The sequence below is a fragment of the Alosa pseudoharengus genome, unplaced genomic scaffold (assembly GCF_046254945.1).
Source record: "Alosa pseudoharengus isolate Yale_2024_CS ecotype anadromous, Long Island Sound unplaced genomic scaffold, YU_APseudo_1.1 YU_APseudo_1.1_scf_24, whole genome shotgun sequence".
NCBI lineage: Eukaryota > Metazoa > Chordata > Actinopteri > Clupeiformes > Clupeidae > Alosa > Alosa pseudoharengus.
The window spans coordinates 14612726-14637725 of NW_027468689.1; the positions used below are offsets into that span (position 1 = coordinate 14612726).

Below are 25000 nucleotides of genomic sequence, written 5' to 3' on the forward strand. Positions count from 1 at the left end.
AATAAAACATAATTGCCTGTCTGGTCGGGGGAAGATGGAGCTCTGCGGTAGCGGTGGGCTGCTGGCTCTGCCCAGCACTCCTTCCTTCATCGGGAGCCCCCCTCCCCCCTCCCTTCCCTCGCCTCCGATCCGTTTCTCTGTCATATTGACACACAGCTCTAGGAGCAGGGGCCACTGAGGAGCCAAGCCGGGGGACATTAAAAGTGACAGCCTTCTGTCAGTCCATAACCACACACAGACACACACACACACACACACACACACACACACACACACACACACACACATACACACACACACACACACACACATACACACACACACCCATACACACACACACACACACACACACCCATACACACCCACACACACAAATTCGCACACACACGCACACACACACACATGCACAAACACACAAACGCACACACACACACGCGCACGCGCGCACACACACACACACACACACACACACACACACACACACACACACACACACACACCCATACACACCCACACACACACACACACACACATACAGACACACACACACACACACACACACACACACACACACACACACACACACACACATTCGCACACACACGCACACATACACACACACACACACACGCACACAACACACACACACACCCACGCACACACACACACACACACACACAGACACACACACTCTCCTCATCTCTCCTGTAACACCCACGGCTCCGGGTGTCCTAAGGACATGGCCAGAGTCCACACTATCGCTGGCCCAGCCGGGGTGCAGAGTCGCTGAGATTGATTTGTCGACGGGCCCGGGGCCCAACACGGCAGCACTGACAGGACAGTCCTTGAAACTCTTGGTTAATCAAGATAAACGTTGAAAAAGCAGCTGTCTTATAAGGTACACACACACACACACACACACACACAAAGGTGTCTATTTAGTGCACTACTCATACCTGAGAGAATATAGATGGATTACCATATTTAAGATGGTCCAATGCATTTTAATAAAAAAACTTTTTTCTGCTCAAACTTTAGTATGTCTCCCTTTGGGCATTCTTTCAGTTCTATATGAAGACACCAGACATTATAAGACTAATGGCAGCAGATTTATCTAACATCTTTTTATAACTGGGACACTGTGATTTTCACAGTGACACACTATGCGATTTCTCAGACTGTGTATAGATTCAAACCATGTCTTTCAGACTTTTCTCTAGCTGATTTAGGTTGAACTTGTGACCGAAATACTATTTCATTGTATTGTACTACAAGTCACGAATAGTCATAAAAAGGAGATAAGCCATGATCAAACGAAAGCTGTGTTTTCACTCAAATGTAAATCTTCCTCCCCTGAGACCTACACTGCTCTCCTCTTCACCTGCTCTTAGAAGTGGTTTCATCTGTTTATTTTTTATTTGAAAAAAGAAAGAAAAGAAAAGAAAAGAAAAGAAAAGAAAAGGGATAAAGAAAACAAGTGAAGAGGAGAGTCATTTTCCTTTCATGTTAATTCATGCCTACAAAAGGAAGTGGGTAAAAAGTATAATTACCAAAAACATTAATATATTTAAGATCCGATGGGGTTCTGTCAGTTGTGTGAGGTGGAGGAAGACATCGAATGTTACCGATGTGCTAATTTCACCATAACGAGCTATAATTACGCTAACATTCTTGCGTCGGAGCGCCGTCCTCGAGCCCTCTGTGTGATGGCAGTTGTTCGCGCCTTTCATCTCCCGCTGCCACTGGCGGGGCGGATAATGAAATGGCACCATTAGGCCGCCGCGCCGATTAATGCCTTCCTCCCACCCGCCACTCAACCCTCTTGAACCTCCCCCCCCCCCCCTCCTCCTCTTGCCCTCGTGGGTGATGACTCCTCTTGTGCGCCTGGCAGAGGGCGCCGCTCTTCGAACATGGGGAAAAAAAGAAACCTGCACGGCTCGCATAGCTGAAGAGGGAAAGTGGCGGAGTTAGAGTGGTTTCAGTTCGCTCGCACTCGCCCTCTATGACATCCTCTCCTCTCTATTTCTCCCTCTCTCTCTCCCCCTCTCATTCTCTCTCTCTCTCTTCCTGCTCTCTTCCTCTCGTTTTCTCTGTGTAAATTATGGTTTTGACTAACAGTGGGGAGACACGACAGTGGCCACGCCACAAAAGGCTGAGCCTCCAAGCCGAAAGCGGAAATTAAGTCTACTGTGAAACTTAAAACGTGACAAATTAAACGTTAACTGTTTATAACTGTCATATAACAGACAAACAAACAAACAAATGTGTGCTGCATCTTCTCTGGAAACCCTGCAGAAGAAGTTCCGGTTACACTTTACTTGACAGTGTCATGAACGTGTCATAAACAAGTTATAAACGTTTATGACATAACGCTTCTGTCATTAAGTGTCATTCGGTTTTTGTCATAAAATAGGGTTAGGGTTAGGGTTAAGGTTTGAGTTAGGGTTAGGGTTAGGATTAGGATTAGGATTAGGGTTAAAGGTTAGGATTAGGGTTAGGGTTCATGTGTCATGACAGTGTCATGTCACTCTTATGTCGATACTGTCAAGTGTTACCGACGTTCCATATTAAAGGAAAATAGAATGACCTGACCTGGGAATATATTTGAAATTTCTCTTCTTTTTGCATTATGTATGTGTTTTTGCTTATTTGTTTGTTTGTTTATTAGTTTGTTTATTTGAGTGTGCGACAAAGGGGGCGGCTTGGTGTAAATGTCGTCAATTGCGTACCCCCCGACTTTCACGACTTTCATGTAGCTAAATAGTGAATGACTCACACGCACACACACACACACACACACACACACACACACACACACACACACACACACACACAGACACACACACACACGCACACACACACCTCTCTACAGAGGCCACTCCGCTGGACAGTCCCCTCTCATACGATTGGCCTTGATTAATGACTGACTCTATTCCTCACTACATCCTAATTACAACCAAGCAATTGGATTTCGTGGGGTTGGTGCTAAGCAGAACGCTGAGGGATAAAGAGAAGGAGTGCGTGTGTGTGTGTGTGTGTGTGTTTGTGTGTGTGTGTCTGTCGAGAATGGTTATGAAGAAATCGTGATGGGGGTTGAGAGGGGGTTTGTTTTAATCCTCCATGAACATCCCCCCAGCCCCCCCCCCCCCAAAAAAAAAAAAAACTCTTGTCATGTCCACCGGCAATGTGTCCAGCTCTGACTGGAATTGGATGCTAATCAACATTTTGTTAGCGTGGGTGGGCTATTATGCTCTGCGGTTGATGGATGGAACAATTGTTTGTTAGCTAAACGTTTATACAATCCTAATGAGGCCACGTAACAATGGCTCCTTCCAATTTTGTCAAGAGGAGAGCGGCAAGTACAAGGAAAGGAATTCACCACTGGCGTGGCCACCGCTGCAAAAATAGGCTTGAAGGACAGACTGAAAATGTATTAATTATCAATAGAACTCAATAATCAGCAGTGTATAAATGGACTTGCAAGTCACCAGGGCTCATGTCATGCCCAAATCGTAAATGAAATGAAAGGAATTTTATTATATGAAATTAAATAATTGTTACTGGCCAAATATTAAAATTGCCAAATATATAAGTTGCTAAAATATATAAATAGGCTATATAATACCAAGTACCAGTATGATTTCTTCAAAACCCAGTCTTCTACCAAATTATTTTTTTTTTTTTTAAACATGTCTTAAAAAGGCTAAGGTCAGATACGAAATCTCCAGGCGCTATTCAGGACTACCTTTATCTCTCCCATCTCCTGGTATAAGGACAAAGTAAAGGGGGCAGTCAGAGCTAAAGTTCCATCTCAAGATGAGAGCCACTTTGATTTGAAAGAGACACCGACAAATCAAAAGGCCAAATATTCACAAAAGCTTCGGACGAATTTGAAAGGACCTGGGAGGCATGACTCAGGAAAAAAACCTCCAAACTCTGATATGGAGGAGAAGAGAGCGAATAAGGGCCGCAAAGAACATGACAGACAGTTCCCACCTCCATGAGAAAAAGTTGAACATGTCTTAGGGATAGTCGTGGTTAGCACTGGGGTTCCAGTGGCTCAGAAGCATCAGATTGTACTTGATGTCCATGCAAAGTGTGAATGGTTGTGTCTGTATCTTTCACTCCATCCCTGGTCTTCTCAGGCTGCCTTTGCTACACATTTTAATCTCTCTCTCTCTCTCTCTTCTCTCTCTCTCTCACTCTCTCTCTTCTTGATTGGCCAAGCAAAACTGGCAATATGGAAGGGTAATCAGTTGGAGGAGGAGGGCCAGATTGTCAACCTTGTGGACATGTTTAAAGCTTTGGTGGAATCAAGGGTTAGGGTTGAATATGCTTTCTTTAACGTTTCAGACAATGTGGCTTGTTTCTCACAGAAATGGTGTACTGACAAGAGTCTGGTCTCCATTATTGATGGGACCTTGGCATTTATGTGGTGATGCCATGGGGACTGGGGGTGGGGGGGGGGGGCTATATTGTAGTGTTTTAAGGTGGTTTTGATCCATGCAATGGTTCAATAAAAGGGTTTTAAAAGTCAAAGTCTCTATCTCTCTCTCTCTCTCTCTTTCCCTCTCTCACTTTGTGTCACTCTTTTTTATTTATTTTTCTCACTTGTCCACCTATTTCTTCTAGCACTTCCCTCACTCTCTCATCTTTGTCTTTTATTCCCCTTTTCTCTCTCTCTCCCTTTGCCACAGTGAGATGAAAGGCATTAAAGTTGGCCACACTTATTTTCTTTCTCTCTCTATCTCTCTCTCTCTCTCTCTCTCTCTGCAGCTGGGGGCATTGGTGATAAAAGTTCACTTGCTAGGCCATACACGTGTTCACAGGGAAATGGTGTGCTGCTTTCCCTTATATTGTGAATGTGTGTAAGAGAAACATGGTGTGTGTGTGTGTGTGTGTGTGTGTGTGTGTGTGTGTGTGTGTCTGTGTCTGTGTGTGCGTGTGTGGAGGACAAAGAGTACTTGAGAAAGAGTCAGAAACTGTCAAAACAGCACAAAGCCTGTACATTTAGATGTCTAAATGTGTGTGTGTGTGTGTGTGTGTGTGTGTGTGTGTGAAGCACAGGTATATAAAGGCATATTCGCCCTTGCAGAGTAGTCAAGGCCTGCCTTGCCTGAACCGCGACAAACCCCCATTTCCACTGACATTTACACAAGCCCTCAGCCTCTCTCTCTCTCTCTTCTCCCATTTTCACAGTGGTGTCCTTCCCTGTCAGCCTACACACAAGCACACAGGCAAAAAAAGAAAACAAAAAACTCAATGCCCCAGTGTCCCTCTGCTCCTCAGCATGCACGGCATGCTGGGAAGGCAGCCACGTAGAGGGCACAGTACAAAGGGCCCATTTGTGCTGCACACAGGCCTGGGAACAGCGCGTGGGCACCATCGTGCTTTGTTTCCGGTGCATTCCGGCCATCGTGCGAACCTGCTGACCAGGCAGAGGTCGGCCCACAAGGTGTGCACGTCTCAGATGCCTGGCATGGCTTGATGTGTGCTATATAGAGATTAGACGGGCAAAACTGTATGTTTTGCAGCAAGCAAATTGGTGATTGGTTTCAAAGTGATGACAGAGGCATGGTACTGTGTTCTCTGGAGAGTTGTGTGACTGACTCTCTCTCTCTCCCTCTCTCTTTCTTCTTTCTCTCTCTCTCTCTCTCTCTCTGTTTCTATGGATGTATAGATGGATGAGGTGAGTCAGAAGTTTATGCACAAGTATGTTTGTGGGTATGCCTCTGCGTTATTTGCTGTGTGTGCACAAGCTACAGTGTACAATTTTGTCTTTGTATTTTCTATTCCTGTGTGTCTGTGTGTGAATGTGTGCATGTTTGTGTGTGTGGTGTGTGCATGTGTGTGTGTGGTGTGTGTGCATGTGTGTGTGTGTGTATGTGCTCAAGTACAGATATTGATAGAAAAAAGGTGAGGGAGGGGGGAACAGAGAGAAATGTAGTAACATTTATGCAGAGAGAGAGAGAGAGATCCCTTATAGGAAAAATATATTTTGCATGATTGAGGTCTTTTTGAGCAATGGCATATCAACAAAGAAATGATGACCACACTCGCCTCTGGGCATAATGGTTGGAAACCTTCCGGGTCCCTCAAAAATACATGAGCCCTCCCATCATTACACACAGCTTGTGCTGCTACCGGGAGAAACAAAGAAGTGTTGATTCAAGCTTCATCTGTGTCACAGGCAAACATGTGTGTGTGTGTATGTGTGTGTGTATGTGTATCATGTATCATGTAATCAAAGAAATTTGTTCATTTACACACATGATGTTTTCTGGAGGAGCATCTCTGACTCATCGTATACATTTCATATGCATATACACACCCAAGCATGATTTTATTGACGTCTGCATATTAGTGCATACGTATAACCTGCATGTGTTTGTCAGCGTGAATAGATAACATCATAGTGCTCGATAAAGAAGGGAATAGTGGAGAAAAGAACTTCATATGACATGGATGAAAATAAGGAGGGGAGCCGAGCAGGCCCTGGTCCTAAAGGGCTCCTAGCAGGCGGAGCTCGGGATCCACTCTGGCATTCTGCACGAGAGCCGAGCCCAAGGCTGGGGCGCCACCCGCCAGATTGATCAGCCTTTAATGAAGAGTCAATCAAAGTGTGTGAGATCATTAACTGGCGTGGGGAGGGCGAGGGGGAGCTCAGCGTAGCCGCCAGCGTGTTTTGGCCCTGACAGGGGCCAGTCGTCAGCGGCCTGCGCGCATCGATCTCGCCCAGACCCCGCGCCGATGTGTGACAACAACGCGACACGACGCAGAGAGCAACACCGTGCTGAGAAACATCAACAGGTTCCTCTCTCTCACTCTCACTCTTTCTCTCACTCACTCTTTCTTTCTCTCCCTTGTCCTCTATCTAAGGTGCTCTCTGTTTTGTGGAGGACAGAACAGAGAAGCACCTGCCAGAGCATAACACATTTCTCGCAGTTCTTTAAAATAAATGAACGCAAAAATGAATGAAACAAACAAACTTCCGGGGCCATTTCTAACATTAAAACCAGCTCCTCCACCTTACAGCGAAGCTACACCAGGCGCGTAACTGAAAGCGTTCCGTTCGCGACGCGTAAAATCCATTTTAGATGAATGGTCTATTTTTTTCGAACGTACGCGCCGCTATCACGTCTGGTGTAGCTACTTCCATTGATTATAGTGGAAGCTAATTGTTGCAGCAGACGCAACGCGAACGGAACGCTTCAGTTACGTGTCTGGTGCAGTTCAGCCCTTACCCTTCAGTATTTGGAGGGGAAACACTCCAAACATATTTCAGTCTTGCACTACAAATGTGTGTATTCTTGTAATCATTTCAAAGCCGCGTTGTAAGGTGCAAAAAAAATAAAAAATAATAATAAAAAAACACTACCTAGTCCACTGATGCTATGTGAACAAACTGAAGCTTTGTACCACATTGTAAATCATCAGGGAAGTGGTGGCTGTCAGTCACATCATAGAGTAGACAATAAAGTGCCATGGAGGATAAAAGCAGATAGCCCCAAGACAGGTGCTGCATACTGACCTGACTGCCCTATCTGCAGAGAGTAAATGATACATCAAAAGAGGGGGATATGAAAAGGATTTGTGCCCTCAAAGAGGGAGAGAGAGATAGAGAGAGAGAGAGAAAGATGGAAAGAGTAGAAAAGGAGGAAACAGCAGGGAAAGAGAAAAAGAGAGAAAGAATCCATGGTACTCTTGAGACCCCCAGTAAGGGACAATATTGTAGCCCGGGGTCTTATTTCACAGACAAATACACAAACCCATGTAGAAAACAAATGAAGGAAGGAATGTGTTTCTGTCTTTTGGTCACTCTCTTCTACCACTCTTCCTTTACCTGTCACTCATTCTGTACACATACCTGTACACCTACCTGTAAACACACACACACACACACACACACACACACACACACACACACACACACACACACACACACACACACACACACACACACACACACACACACACACCCAAAGTGCCCTCTCTGGCAGCTTTCTGTCTTTCCCTGACGTTCTGTCTTTCCCACGTTACCTACCACTATATTTTCTATTCCTATTTATCTCTTCAGACCTCTCTCCGTCTCTCTCCTTCTCTCTCCGTCTCCCTCCTTCTCTCTTTCCCTCTCTCTTCTCCCCTCTCCATGAAAGCACATTTTTCTCAGTAGAGCAGAGTGAAAGAGAGAGAGAGAGAGAAAGAGAGAGGAACAGAGAGAGAGAGGGGAGGTAAGGTGGAAGGGAGGAGCTGAGAAGAATTTCCCCCTGTGTCCCCCTGCAGAGCAGCTGTCCCATGCTGTGCCATCATGCCCATCCCCAGGTAACCAGCACCAGACACACAGCAGTGCACACCTAGTGCACTCCAGCCACAAACCTCCACCACCAACAGCACTGTGACATGAGCCCTCACAGTGCACACCTAGTGCACTCCAGCCACAAACCTCCACCACCACCAACAGCACTGTGACATGAGCCATCAGTCTGTCCATCTGTCTGTTGTCTATCTCTCTCTCTCTCTATCTATCTATCTATCTATCTATCTATCTATCTATCTATCTATCTATCTATCTATCTATCTATCTGTCCATGGATCCATATTCAACAGAGAAAGAGAGCCAGAGAGTGGTGGAGATTCATTCTTTGTTATTCCTAGGTTGTTGGTTTTTGATATTCCCAAGCCTTCCTCAATTAGTTACGGTCTCCAAAATCATGTCCTATCAGGCGTCCTGTCTGAACGAACAGGTCTGATTGGGGCTGCTGAATTTGATTGTGCTGCTAATCAGAGAGAGAGAGAGAGAGCTAGATATAATTATTCATTTTTTATCAGCTATAATTAATCATGGGACGATTTCCAATGAAGCTCTGGTCGGGAAAGCAGAATGACCCGTTCCAGACTATGGTCCAGATTGCTTAGACAGTGACTGTCCCTCTTTCTGAGGGGTCTTTATGGTAAATAAGGGTTCATGATTATTCATTATTCAGAATTCATTCTTTTCAGCCACTCAATCAAAGTACATTTGAGTGGCATTTGAATATGGCATGGGTGCTTACAGAATAGAGGATCCCTAGGGTGCTTCTTCTATGATTAAACTGAAATGGACTTGCATATGATGCCAGATATGTGAATGCTTCATTATCAATTCATGCCATTCACAGCAAAGAGAATAAAATCCACATGGATTAATGTATGATATTCTGCAATGACTGAGCTGACTATGCCTTCTCTATAGTATTTGTGGAGAATATAAACACACAGATGTGGCAGGAGAGACAGTCTCCTCCAACCACTCAAACATGCAGCACATTCCACAACATTTGTACTAAGAGGGGCTCAGCTGCACGAACCCCCCCCCCCCCCACACACACACACACAACTAGGCCCTCCATAGGGATAGCATGGGGAGAGTGCCAGAAGACAAACAACACAAACACAGATGCAAACACAAATACAGCACACAACACACATAGAAACATTTCAACACGCAAATACACGTCACACATGTAGCCTCTCTCTCACACAGACACAGAGATACACACACACACACACACACACAGACAGACAAAAGCATAAACACACACACACACACACACACACACACAGACACAGACAAAAGCATAAACACACACACACACACACACACACACACACAAACACACACACACACACACACACACACACACACACACACACACACACACACACACGCACACACACACACACACACACACATAAACATATCATTATGCAATGGAAACAATGTAGAGGAGAGTGTTGAAGAGGAAAGAGTTGAAAAGTGCAAGGACAGGAAGACATGGAGAACAAGCAAGTCAGAAACGGATGGGAAGGACAGAATACAAAGGGGAGTCAAAAGACAGAAAGATCGAAAAACCAATCGAGAAAGAGGAAATGACGAAGCGGGAGAGAAAAGAAAAAAAAAGTTTGGGCTAAAAGAGAAGAGAAGGGAGGAGAGAGAGAGAGACATCATACCTGCAGATAGGCCCTTATCAATCCCCCAGATGCCTAATTGTTGTGCTAATGATGCAGCAGCTAATGGAAATGTTTATAGTTTCCATTCTGAAACAGTGGCCGGGGTAATTAGCCGCACCTCAACTCATTACACAGCACAAGAGGAAAACTGTTTGTGTGTGTGTGTGTGTGTGTGTGTGTGTGTGTGTGTGTGTGAGAGTGAGCGAGAGATAAAGAGAGAGAGAGAGAGAGATAAAGAAAGAGAGAGACTTTGTGTGACAGTGTTTGTCAGGGACTGTGTATGTGTGAGTGACTTTGAGTGTGTATATGCATCTGTGTGATGAAAACATTTGTGTTTGCATATCTTTGTGTTTGTGTGTGTGTGTGTGTGTGTGTGTGTGTGTGTGCGCTGCATGTGTGCATGAATGTTTATATGGGAACATGTGTTATCGTGTGTGACGTGTGTTGTTTGCGCGTATGTTTGCGTGGGTGTGTGTGTGTGTGTGTGTGTGTGTGTGTGTGTGTGTGTGTGTGTGTGCCTGCGTACTTGTCTTCCCTGCTGAGTGAGGTCTCGTCCCCATCAGCGCAGAAGCATCTGCTGCCGCTGTCGTTCGTTTACACTCCCCCACCCCACCCCCTCCCTCCCTCCCTCCCCCTCCTCCACCCTGCTCCCCCCCCTCTCCTCCGCAGAGAGACAGAGCCCACATTTAAGGGGGCAAACCCCCAAACTGCTCCCACGGGACTCGGCCGGGGCTGTCAGGTGCGCTGCCTCCCTCCGCAGGAAGCAGCTCGTATCTGGGGCACGGCGGCCTCTGGAGAGGAGGTGGGTAGCGCCAGTGCTGCGCAGGCAGCTCGTGCTCCGGCTGGCAGTGAGTACTCTACGGAGACTTCAGAGAGCTCCTTCTGCCCTATGAGAGACAGGCAGCAAAGACCACCCGGCTAAAACTCTGGTTACGAGCGAGAAAGAGAGGGAGCGTTGTTTTTTCTTTCTGTAGTTTTACTACACGCAGGCGTTACGGTTGCAGTGGAAGGTTGACTACCGTGGCACCATACCTAATTATTCCTCTGAGTTTTGTGAAACTTCACATGGATTATGTGCTGCTAAGCTCTGCATTAGGCTAATAAGGCTAAATCTATCCCAAGAATTCAATTTAATTTGAGTTACTGTGTTACTTAAGTTTCATTGAATAATAGGCACCATTACTGTTGGTATGCATAGCGAGTACATTGCAACTATGCACGCACGCACACATGCAACTATGCACGACCCCCCACACACACATTCACACACACACAAGGTTGTGTGTGTGTATCCTGCAATGATGTCTCATAATTCATGCAAACCTTTTCAGTATCAAGGCATTTTGAAGCCTTTGGGGACAGAGTCAAGGTAACAATATCCTTCTAAAGGGAGGGGGGGGTGCAATCTCTACCCCCTCTGCCCCTAAGTTTGTGGTGGCACGCAAGTGCTGACACTGACCTTGAGGAAGGACAGGTTGCGTTGGCGCTCGATGCTGGTGATCTCCAGGTTGCCCATGACCACTTCACAGTTCTCGTAGAGCTTGCGGAGGGTTCGATACTGCTGGTCCAGGTCCGACAGAGTGCTCAGTTTGTTGTCTGTGCCAGGACATACTGCAGGTGGAGGAAGAGGAGTAAAAAGGAAGAGATTATTATATAAAAATATACATTTTAATATGTGTTATATAGGAGGGCAAGTGGAGACAAAACAGAGGCGGAAGAAAAGGAATGGAGAGATGTGGGAAAAGAGAGAGACTTTTTTACAACCTCATTTGAGGACCATTAAAACAACACTGGGAGGGAAATCAATTAATTTCACCAGTTGAAGACTAGCGCCCCCATAATCATTTGTAGAGGGAGAGAAGGGGGAAATGAAAAAGGCATGTTGTGCATCCAGTAAGCACACATATAAAGCTGAGGACATTAATCAAGAAATATATTCATCTATCTGTGAATGTAAAACTGAATTAGCTTAAAGGTTTTTAAAGATGTTTTATACAAACAAGTGTATCGTATTCATCTATTCATACACAATAGTTTGGTACAATAGTGTGAAATCTATTCAGGAAAAAAAAAACATATTTGTTTGCATGCTGTTTTTTTCATGAATTCACAATTTGCACTGATCAAAGATAAACCAGCGCAAACATTGATATTTCCCATATTTCCACCAGCAAAATTGTTTGTAGAGGGTCTGTTTTCCACAGCGGACTCCAATAGCATCAGGAGGCTGTGCTTCAGCATGCTGTGGGCTGTTTTCCCCCTCAGCATGGGTGTGACCACACACTCAAATGTGGACGCACACACACATGCACACAGGCACAGACACACACACACACACACACACACACACACACACACACACACACACACACACACACACATCAGGGTGATAGTCCTATCAGCACGGGTGTCAGTCGCTGTTCTGTGAACTGTGAATGACTCTCTCACACACATACTGTATGTAGATACACGCAGACCAACAAACACACACACACACACACACACACACTCACTCACGCTCTCTCTCTCTCTCTCTCTCTCTCTCTCTCTCTCACACACACACACACACAAACACACACACACACACACACACACACACACACACACACACACAACACTGCCTGAAAAAGCAATGATGAGGAACCTTACAACATAGGAGCAGACAAGCCCCCTTTAGCCCTAGGCTGGGCATCGGACTTGACAAGTAATTAAACACACCTATTTCCACCCATCAAACACCCGCGCCAACCAGGGCCTGTGCCATCTGCTCCGTCAGCTGGCTATGCCTGCCTCGCCCCAAGAGAGCACCCCGGCCCTCTGATACATTTGGCATGTGTGTCCCTCAGTATTGTGTGTGGCTGTGTGTGTGTGTGTGTTTGTATGTTTGTGGGTGTAGTGGATTATGCATCTACATTAGTGTTTTACAATGAAACACTAGTGAATAATGTGTGTGTGTGTGTGTGTGTGTGTGTAACAATCCAAACACTCCTAACTTGCACTTACCATGCACTTTCACCATCTAATACTATGTTGCGCGCGTGTGTGTGTGCGTGTGTGCGTGAGTGTGTGTGTGTGGTGTGTGTGTGTAAAGGCAAACTCTTACCAGTGCGCTACCTTGGCTAGCCCAAGCCCATGAAAACAAAAGGTATGGCGGACCTCCCTGTTTAATATCACGCTCATTCCTGCGCTTTCAACTCGAATGAAGAGAGAGGGTAAAAAAATAGAAGCTGACAAAGGCGGCCCATATCATGAAGACAAATGAGAATTTGCTCGTGTAATTCCGCCAAATCAGTTATTCGATTAGGTGGGAGAGCGGGAGAGCGTGACCACAAACACAGGAAACGGAGGTGGAGAAAGAGGTGCAGAGATTGGGGGAGGAAGCAGGGGAGGAAGCAAGAGAGAGAGAGAGAGAGAGAAAGAGAAAGAGAGAGAGAGAGAGGAGTGATCCAGAATGCTAGAGAGATAAGGGTTAGAGAGAGAGCTCTTCTATGTAGAGAATGATCAGTGGACTGAACAGAATATGTCAGAGTTAACAGTTAACACTGACGTTAGTTGGCCAGCAATAGTGTGTGTGTGTGTGTGTGTGCGTGTGTGTGTGTGTGTGTTTGGGGAAGGGGGGTTGAATGTTTTGGAAGTGAAAGATAAAGTAATAAGCTGTTATTGAGGGCCTGTCCACACGGAGACGCTTTAGGTTAAACGCAGAGGTTTTGCTTCGTCTTGGCCGAGCGTCCAAACGAATCCTGTAAACGCACTGCCCGAAACCGCACTTTTTTGAAACCTGGTCCCAGAGTGGAAAAATCTAAAACCGTAGCCCGTTTGAATTCGTTTAGACAGCGAAACCGCACATCCTGCTTGCGTATGGATGATGTCATCGCCACACCTCAGCTGCCCTGGACTTGCACTTATAGTATTGCCTAACAATACTAGTTTTCATACATGACATTACCTACGATTACACTCCGTAAGATAAATATCACAACTGGTGCTGCGCAGCGCCGATAGCTTATGACTTGGTGGACTGAACACTGTTTTTCCCGGTGTTTTTTTATGCATTCTAGCTACTGTCAGTGACGCGAGAGAACTTAAGTTATTAGGAAAGTGCGGTGTAAGTTTAGGCTACATTAATTTGTGCGTAGTGCCAGTGTCATTCATTTATTTTACATGTCTTACAACATATATACATGCATTCACAGTCGAGTGAAATCAGATATTAGCATACAAAGACGCTTAGAACTCACGTTAAGCCGATGGTAGCACACTGAATGCAAATGCAAGATTTGCGCGATTTGATGCAGGCAAAAGTATTGACTGTTACTAACTAAGGTTTTATAGCAATATTATAAATGTGGCGACAGAATAGCCTATAATTTGGGTAAGCCTTGCATTTAGTAGCCTAATACTAATGTGAATCACAGACTATCCTCCAACCAAAGAAAGTAAAGGTGATTAGTAGGCCTACCTGCGTTAGCCAAATAAAGGACGGGACTGCACCCTTCACAAACCGTAAAATAAAGTTTATTAGTTTTACAGTTGACAGTTTACCATAAGTCCACACAAACAATTCTGGTTTCCTTGCACTAGCCATTTCGTGGTAGCCTATTCTGTCTGTTTGTAAAGCGCAAGTTTTGGTCAATTTCTGTAAGGAAACAGTGCCACCTATAGGCCTGGGGTATGAAGTAACGTGTTGAGTCGTGTTGAGATGGATCCGTTTGGACGCAAATATTCTTGATACGGTTCCAGGGAAGACGGAGGAAAAAAAGATCGGTTTGGTACGTGTGGACTAGGCCTCCTCAGTTCCAGGAGGTGAATGTTTTCCAAGATTAGGGCAGTCACACACAAACACACACACACACACACACACACACACACACACACACACACACAAATCCTCCCTCCCACAAACGCCGCCGTTAGTAGGCCACTCAGCAAACATGCTGCTGACCTCCCAATAAAACATACTAGGTCAGGCCTTGGCCTGCTTTTGCGAAAGAGGAACACTGGGCATGATGGGCTGGGAAGAAAACACAACGCAACGAAAGCACAACGCAGACCAAGCCGACTGTCAGATGTCTGATAACGTCTGACCGGTCAACTGTGGCTCCATTCTGTGTGGTGTGTGTATCACCGGCAACACTGACAGATATCTGTTGACTTGTTTGCGGCTAATTCAACATTTATTTATTTATTTAACAATTTAGCTGTTGGAAAAATGGACTGACAATACCAGTTTACTTTGCTAACATATTCTTTTAATTGAAGTAAGTAAGAAAGCTATTCCTGCTTTGTTTTACGTTTTGTTAATCTGCACCCCTATATACGCATGCCGCTCTAGCAGCAGGATATATCCTACATTCTAGCTGACAGAGGGCAGTCTTTGCTGTGTGTACAGTGAAACGTTTTATCGCCACGCAAAGACGACACAATAAGAATAAGTGGTCAATCAGCACCGTCATGGGCGGATTATGAACTTTCGGGCCCCTGGGCCCAGATGTATTAAGGGCTCCCCACTAATTGTCGTATATGTGGGAGGGGGGGGTTTGGGGGTCCTCCCCCAGAAAATTTTGAATTTTTTGATGTGATTTCCTGTATTCTGGTGCATTTTGGGGATGGCCAATACTAAATTCAATCAGATTCATAGCCTACATCCTGATTTGTTAGATAGATAGATAGATAGATAGATAGATAGATAGATACTTTATTGATCCCCAAGGGGAAATTCGTGATATTGAGGCAATGATTCCATGCAAAGGCTTGGGCTTCAGGGCCCTCTGACCTCTTGGGCCCCTGGGCCTGGGCCCAGTAGGCCCATGCAGTAATCCATCCCTGAGCACCGTGGTTTGTGCTTTGAAGTGTGCCCGGTCTGCACTGCAATTAAGACAGACATGAAGACATGTGAAGTCCGAAGGTGAAATTCCCAGCGGATGAAGAGAGGAGGGGTCCAGGGAAAGCCAATGAAGAGAGGAGGGGTCCAGGGACAGCCAATGAAGAGAGGAGGGGTCCAGGGAAAGCCAATTACCAGTTTACCGTCTCTGTTGTATGAGCACCTGAGTCTCGAGGCCGGCTTCCAAGGCCGGGATTAAGTCTAAAAAAATCCCAACTGTTTTTAGACAGAACCGAAAAAAAAGAAGAAAAAAAAACGAATCTCCATTAAAAATTGCAAATTAGTCCTGGACTAGACTTAATGCATGTCCAAGACACCAGCCCATGGGGTTCCAAATTACTGGACTTCCGAGGACACGGAGCTAGAAGTTTTAACAATTATTCCAGAGGTAAGAAAACTTTTGGTCTCCTCAAAACATTAGACCATGAATCCCTATAACAGGGTCTTCAGTCAAGACATATTTCAACCTGCTAAAAACATTTAAATCACCACATGGTATCACAGCATTCCAGTCTGTAAATGTCCAGTAAAATCCATATTTTAAGCCAATAATTTGATTTATTTCAACTCTGCTCTATTTCAGTTCAAAAATAAATACGTTCCTGGAGAATTTTAGCAAAAAGAGTACCACAAACTAGACATAGCAAGTATGCCAATCCATCACACACACACACACACACACACACACACACACACACACCAACTCCTGTGCCATGCTGATGGGAACATGAGCATCTAGATGTCAGGACACTGTTGTTAATGCATTGGACTGGGGGAAGCACACCCATTTGATAACTCCTCCCCCTCCCCCACCCCCCATAACTCCTCAGTGGATTCGCTTTTGCCAAGGGAATAACAATGGCCAGCGTACCTCTCCCTTCTACCCTACCCTCCATGTCATTTTGAAATGCAGGTCTCATTCCTGGCAGAACTAATTTATTTTCGGGGAGAGAGCTCGACGGGGCATACACGGGGGAAAGCAAAACGCCACATGGCCGGCCGGGGGGGGGGGGGGGGTGGATGGGGTCGGCCGGGGGGGGGTGTAGGCGGGTGGTGAGGGGATCGTTCCTATTTTTTTGTCCAGTCAGCAATCAGCGCTGGACTGTGGCAGACAAATCCAGCTCCTGACCCAGAGGCAAACCGCTTCCCTTCTGTCCCAAGGGGTCTGCTGTTTCACTTACGACAACTGCAGTTTAATTCTCCAACACACACACAAAACCCCCCGACAGGAACCAGCACTATTGGAAATCCAAGAATTCCCTTAAAAGGCATGTCTTTTAAAATCCGCTGATAAAGTCATGCTCATCCATACAGTCTGCCAGAGGGGCTGTGACAGATCTGATGAGCGTAGAGACTATGGTGATACATGCTATGCTTTCAGTTTCAATTAATGCCACTGCAGTCAAACACACACCACACTGGTTTAGTGCCCTTTTGGGTGCACAAAATCTTATAGGTACTTAATATAATGTAATATAATGACCTCAGCTGAATCTCATAACTCTCCTACATAGTCTGTCCCGCTGTTTCTTTCCTTTGTTGCACACAGGACAGTCTTGCACAGGAAATAACTGTTTTTTGTTTTTTTTTGTAAATTCAGCGACAATTATTGTAACTATATTGGGCCTATTCTCCCAGAATGAGAAGCCAACAGAGCGAGTGATTGTTTTGAGATCTCATTTTCTTCCATGCAGGAAATGTTTTAACTGTACAGCTAACTGAGACTGGTGAGAAATAAGATATGAAAAAGATATGGATAAGGATATGAATAAGGCTTTTGACACACACACACACACACACACACACACACACACACACACACACACACACACACACACACACACACACACACACACACACACACACACACACACACACACACACACACACACACAGAGGTTTTAGGCTGTGTTACTCAGCTGTGTTCACAGTGCATGAACCCTTATTAGAGACCATTCAGGACTATTGTCTTCACTCAGTCACCCTGTGACTGGATGATGCAGTGTCCATTTGTGTGGTGCTCGGACAGGAATCCCTTTCTGCGTACGCCCGGAAGCTGTGATGGATGTGGTGTCGAGGGTCACTTCCTTACAACCAGAAGCCAGAGGGGGCCTTCCAGAAACATCCATATCCTAGTTAGTCACAGCAAAAAGAGGAGCCTACTAGTGTGTGCAACACAAGTGTCACCTCATGCCTCTGAGGGTCCAGCAGGGTAGTTGTGTAAGACACAGAGCAGAGTAGGGTGTTATTTACTGACGCACGCAGGGAACCCATTACTACACGACCCGCACAGAAGATAACAGCCCCAGGAGGATGTCTCTAACACCATCTCCAGCAAGGCAAGACTGAACTTTTGTTATCTCCCTCTCAATCCCCCTCCCAACCCAAACACACCATCTAGTTGTCTATTGCCTCTTGATAAAGTTTCGGGACATCTGGAAGGCCACACAGGCTCTATCTACTCCTTGCCATCTAGCTGTGTTTCAGTAACAAATATCCCAGAGATCCTTAGATAGAAATCTGTTTTCTTTTCCCAAGAGGCTATTTTAAGCATATAGGTGCAAAGTACAAAGTACATGTGAATACACGTGTATGTGTGTGTGTGTGTGTGTGTATGAGTGAAGTTGTGTGTGAAGGGATATTGTGTGATTATGAGAGAAAAGGAATAGATACAAAGTATCAGAAAGTATGAACAAAAGAAGTTGTAAGTGAATCTTTGTGGCAATCTTTATTCTTACATTTGCCTATGTTTACAATTATGTTACTGTGAACATATGCATGAGAGAAGGAATGTCTGTGGCTGTCTCTCTCTCTCTGTGTGTGTGTGTGTGTGTGTGTGTGTGTGTGTGTGTGTGTTGAGTGTGTGTTTGTGTGTGTCAATTTCATACAGATAAGTGACAGGCCATTGTTTGTGTATGTGTGTGTTTGCGCGCGTGTGTGTGGTAATGCTACATGGGCAGGTGGGGCAACAATGTTGGGGGGCCTGCCCTCGCCATGCTACCTGGCTGCTCTCCACCACCTCCACGGGTCACTGAGCAGGATGACCTCGGCAGCTCCAGCTCCAGCGGGCTGAGTTCCCTCTCCGCACTGCGCCGTCCCTCCACACCACAACAGAGCCGACCATCGCATTATTAAAAGGGATAAAAATGGCCAATCCACTTAGCGGGGACCCCTACTCTGACCCAGTGGGATCTTTGACAGGTTTATGCCTGAGACCTTCCAAAATGACTTAAATCAGCTTGAGAGAGAGACGGGGGAGAACCACGGGGGGAGAGGCAATTGAGAAAGGATGTGGCCTTTAGTTTGAACTTCAGAAAAAAAAAAAAATTCTAAACAGCGTTACAAGTGCACTCGGCAAACTGGTCGCCTGGTGTTACAGAAGCGTCTGGGAATGCAACTTATGAAAGCAGGACACATAAGGAGCTCTACTGTTGCTTACATGCTGGACAGGCTACAATGTGCTTGTTAGCTCTAAATATTTCAGATACTTTGTAGACCACCCGTCAAAATCAGACCCTCTCTCTCTTGCACACATACACACATACACACACAGTCCAAGAGTCCAAATTCTTGAATGTTCCAGACGGCCTGTGTCTAGTCTTGACAGTATCCAAGACAGTATCTAATAATACACACATATCTTACCCTCTAAAAACTCCATGGATGCTGCATGCATTATGCTTGTGCTATGACATATCTCTGATCTAGAAGTCAAGCAGAGCTGAACCATGTCTAAACGTGACACATTTGATCTCTTCTGCGGACCTTTCCAAACATAAACTTAGCAAACAAATATGACTCACGGAAGCCATTCTCATAAGCATCGGCAGTCTGCTACCTCATTTTGAGAAGTTAACTGCAGAGGAAACTGTCTGTGCTCCCAGCTTTAATGGCACCAGCTGGTGTTGGAGACTACCATATGAGAAAGGATATATATATATATATATATATATATATATATATATATATATATATACTGTATGTGTGCAGTTTATGGGGAGAATGATCTCTGTATGGAAGGTTTATCATCTGGCTGGTGGTGACATGGTAAGAAAAGGCCTTGTAAAATAGAAAATGAATTAACCCTGAAATGTCGAGAACACAGCAGAAATTGAATAGCAAACTTCATTTCACATGGTACCTGTGGTGTTACAGAAAGCAATATTGGACAGCGAAAAAATACGCCAAGAAAAATGAACTCTGTAAAAAGTCATCTTAGTCATTCCCTTGCAGAGTCAAAGCAGATATGAAAGAAAGCTTTGAAATGCTTTACACATACACATACCCATAGCCATAATCCAGTAGCTGTCCAGGACAGTGCTGGGCAAGAAGCAAGATGCCTCGGAGAGATCAATGAAATGACAGATCGCAGCATTACGGGCTGATCCCGAAATTGCCCCCACTCATCATCTTCAGCTCACTAAGCTCATGATTTCTGGGGGGGGGGGGGTGCTGATGGTGCAACAAACCTCGTTTGGAGACTCCCCCCCCCCCCCCACTGCCCCCCTAAGTTTCTATTCAGTCAAAATGTCCTCAGCCGCTGGACATTCCAAGCTAGAAGCTCTTCAAACTCATAAAGTTGCTGGATTCTAATAGTTGCCCTCAGGCCCTGACCTTCCACCAGAGCACAGACAAATGACCTGAATAGATCACCTCTCGAATCAGCCCCCCTCCCCCCCCAACAAAACAAACTGATTTGTTGTTGCTGTTGCTGCTGCTGTTTCTGTGGGGGCATTTTAACAGGGTGGCAACTCGGCTCGGCTTTAAAGCACAGTGCGCTCCCGACGCAGGTTGGTTTAAGGCCAGGTGTGATTGAGCTAATTTATTATGGCATTAGCGGCGCTTGAGACGGCCAGCCGGAGCTCCCGTCCCATCAATAACTCCGCTGCCACGGCCCCGCGCCACGCCTCATCCTTCCCGGCCCGCAACCCGCCACGTCTCCCCCGCGAGCCCCCATCCATGAATCTTCATCTCATATTCAAACATTCGTCATCAATTATACCTACCACCCCCCTCACCTCCCAACTGCCCCACCACCACTACCCCCCCCCCCCTAGATCCCCCCCACCCCCTCGTACTCTCAACCTGCTTTCAATCTCCCAATCACAGTGTTAAGCATTACAATGAGTTTTTTTTTTTCCCTGCTATTATTATTATTCTTTTTTTTTTGCCCACCCTTTCTGCCGCCTAAATGGAATTACCTCGCTCATTGGAAGCGAAAATCATTTCTCAGCCCTGCGGTGGGACGTACGTCAGACGGCTGCCGCAGTGTTACACAGGTGGAGGTAATTTGTATTGCGGTGAAAGTAGAATGAAAAAAGAAAGGGGTGGGGGGGTGGGGGGGTGTTGAGTGGTTAATGGGTCGTCCTGGCCAATTTTCAGCTTGTGGCCTGCCCAGGCCCCGGATATGAGATCCAGGCTTAATGTAGCACGAAGCCGCTGCGTCTTGAGACGATCGCTCGTCAGGCGAGACCCCCTTGTTCTGCCGTGATGGAGGGGTCTGCTGCATTGGGGGACGTCGGAACGTGTGTGGGTGACCCCCCCCCCCCCCGCCCTCCCCCTCACCCTGAGAGGATATTGTTCAGGGACATTTTTCCGTGTTCTCAAAGGTAAACCAAAACCTCGGGAGGTTACGGAGGAGATGCAGCGTTCGCATGGGTCATGGAGGTAAATGATTGCATCCAATGCTTACATCCAAAATAACATGCCACGCACATGCACACAAGTGCATTAAACAAGCCATAAGGAAGTCTCATGTCAACTGTTTGTTGTCTGTTGCACACAACCTTGAACATTCCAGGAGGAAAAGTGGGCATGAATAGCCTTGAAACGATGCCTCATCATCATGCACACTTACACATGCATACATACACACGTACACATGCACGCACACATGCACACACACACACAAACACATACACACACACACACACACACACACACACACACATGAGTGCACACACACACACACACACTTTGTGTTCATTCCAGCAGCTAACATCAGTATTCCAGATACAGCTCACCGCTATGGAGTCCACCCAGAGCCTCCCTTGGGCCCAGAATCATAGCTATGGATTTCCTACCCCTCATCCTCAGCCAAGAATCTCTTTTTCTCACACTCACTCTCTCACACACACACACACACACACACACACACACACACACACACACTTGCTCACACTCACACACACACATAGACACACACCAGAGAGAGTACCATGTCCGACAGACATCTGAATGCACAGCACACCTACAGACACACAGAGACGCATGCAAACAGTCCCCACAAACATGAAAGCAAAGCATACTCCTAATACCTCACGGACATGCAGCTCACAGGGTGGCAAAATAACACAGTTCGCAGTGGCAACGGGTGGGTAGAAACAGGACTGCAGCTGCTCTCGCCTTTGTAGTGAACCCAGCAGGGGGGGCCTTTTTCTCGGCCAGGTTACCTCCGTGGAGATGGTTGTGATGGTGGTGGTGGTGGTGCTGTTTTATTCGGAATTTCAACATCTGTGTATGTGCGTATGGAAGGATCCACATGCCAATGTCTACTGCCATTAGATAAGGATAACGACACATCAACAAGACCCTTTTCGGTGTCCAGCATGCCTTTGATCTGCAGATGGGTGACCCAAAGGGTCAGCCCCCCCCCCTCCCATGATATCTCTGGGTCTGATAGGCAGCCTATGGCAGACCAGCGAATGGCTTGACCAGCACAGCATTAACAGGATACCTGAAGATGCTTTCAAATGAGTGCTTTAGGCCATTCAAAGCGTGAATATTTATTGCACATGAGTAACAACATACTGTACCAGAGGCTCATGATGGCATACACATGGAAGGTTGCTGGAAGGTTTAACAGGGACACAGTGCAATACCTGGGTGGCAAGACACTGAAAGCCACTCTTTAGGCAACCCACAACATATGAGGGGAGGCCAGCTAACTTGATCTAGTATAAAAAGTTTTCTTTCTTTCTTCAGAGATGTTCTAATGCAACTTCAAACCTAACAACTCCCAATTGTGAGTTTAATTGTCAGTTTTTCTAAAAATATATTTTGCACCATATAATACACAGTCTATTGTCTTGATTTGAACACAGACAGGCTAGCAACTAATATATCAGCACAACTTCAAACCTAACAACTCCCAATTGTGAGTTTAATTGTCAGTTTTTTGAAAAATATATTTTGCACCATATACAGTCTATTGTCTTGATTTGAACACAAACAGGCTAGAAACTAATATATCAGCATAACTCTAAATGAAAAATCTGAATCTGAATCTGGAGATGACAGCATTGAGGTAAGTGGCTCTTTTTTATTATTTTCCTGTAATTTTGACATGTACATTGAAAGATAACTCTGGACAACCCATTCATCTTTATTGCAGGCCACAGACCCAAACACAAATACTGTGGATGTTTCTGTGTGTGTCTGTGTGTCTGTGTGTGTGTGTCTCTCTGTGTTTGTGTGTGTCTCTGTGTGTCTCTGTCCATTTATGTGTGTGTGTGCGTGTGTGTGTGTGTTCTATAGCTACACTTCTAATAGGCTGCTCATGCTCTCATTCTTCATGTCCCAAATCAATAATAATTTGCTTTAATGGAGAGACACTGAAGCTGTAAATAAACAGAAATCTGACATTTAGAGGATATCACATGACACACACACACACACACACACACACACACACACACACACACACCATACAGGCCCGAGAATGCAGATTCAGATTCATGCAATAATCCATATTCTTATTTAGGGGAAGGGTGAGAGATGACGGACGCGTGTGATTTAATGGTGTGAATCCCGCCATGTGGTTCGATGGCTTTTTGTGTGGCTTCACTGAGGCGAGGAAGCCTTGATGAAAGGGAAATTGTAATTGCCTGTGTTGATGTGTGAGTTTATGAAAAAGAAATCTTTTAATTAAGAATGTGCTATAGACTACTGAAAGAGTGTCTGTCACTCGTGAGTTGAAATAAAAACACTCCTGTTCACAAATTGACTTTTATGTTTTGATGAACCTTTCAAATGTTTTTGTAATATCGACAGTAAGATAAGCTTGATGATGTTTTGGGCCCCCACCGTCGACTCCAAAGCAGCACTGCCTTCCCTGACGCTGACCCTGACCCTAACCCTAGCGCCTTCCAGGCAGCACTGCCTTGAAGTCGACGATGGGGGCCCAAAAGACCATACAGTACATTGTAAGATAATAGTCTTCATTCTCATACACTATTGTGAAAAAACTCTATGCTTGTTCATTTGCATTCCAATTTGCAGCCAACACACACTTTTGACTGCACTGACAAACCTGAAAAGTGACAACTACTCTGGCAGTGCTGACAGACCGTTGTCATAGAACCATTAATTGACAAAGGATTAGCAGCATATGTGGGGGAAAAAAAGTCAGAATCTCATCTAGAGCACTTTCTCTAAGGTTATTTTCATAGCCTGAAATTTTTCTCAGTTTGACAAACTAAAAAAAATATTCAAATAAGTGTCAGTCACAATAAGGAGTTCAGTCAAATGAGATTAGACAAGAATATTCACTCAATTTCCATGCAGTGATTCAGCTACATCGAGATGGGAGATGTCCTCAGCCAGATTCATAATAAGATCATTCATCCAACACTATATGGCCTACATTTGATTAGGTGATAATAGACGTAGGTGGCGGTAATGGACTTAATCATGGAACTGCTGAATCATGGGATATGTCAGCAATGTCAAAAGGGTCAGCGTCACTCCGTCAATAATAGGACTCGGGGGTCATGTGACATTCCTCCCCCTGATAGACAAAACACATGATTGATGATGGCCACATCTGTGAACATTCAGAGTGGCACAAATAATGTCCCTCATTTCCCTGTCTTAGCTCGTTGATATATACACACCCTACAAATACACTCGAAGGTATTAATGAAAGTGAGCGCCTTTGATATATTCATATGAATTCCAATAGCTCGGAATCCACAACAAATGGTGGGCCATAAATGATTTAAGTTAATTGTGAAGTCCATAAATGATTTAACTTGATTGTCAATAAGCACTGAGAGTTCATTAAGTTTTATTGATCCAATAAAAAGTGATGAGAATGGCAGCTTTAGCAGTGGAGGCTTCCTTGGGGCT

General features: G+C 45.3%; 1 protein-coding gene across 1 annotated transcript in view; it reads right to left on the bottom strand.

Annotated features, from left to right (window-relative positions):
- The window catches only part of LOC143141951 (receptor tyrosine-protein kinase erbB-4-like), a 131744-nt gene extending 120153 nt beyond the window's left edge, over positions 1–11591 (bottom strand). Inside the window, exon 1 of the mRNA XM_076302624.1 lies at positions 11450–11591. Within this exon, the coding sequence (XP_076158739.1) occupies positions 11450–11506 (57 nt within the window). The 5' untranslated portion in view covers positions 11507–11591. The remainder of the gene's footprint in view (positions 1–11449) is intronic.
- Positions 11592–25000: the final 13409 nt, after the last annotated feature.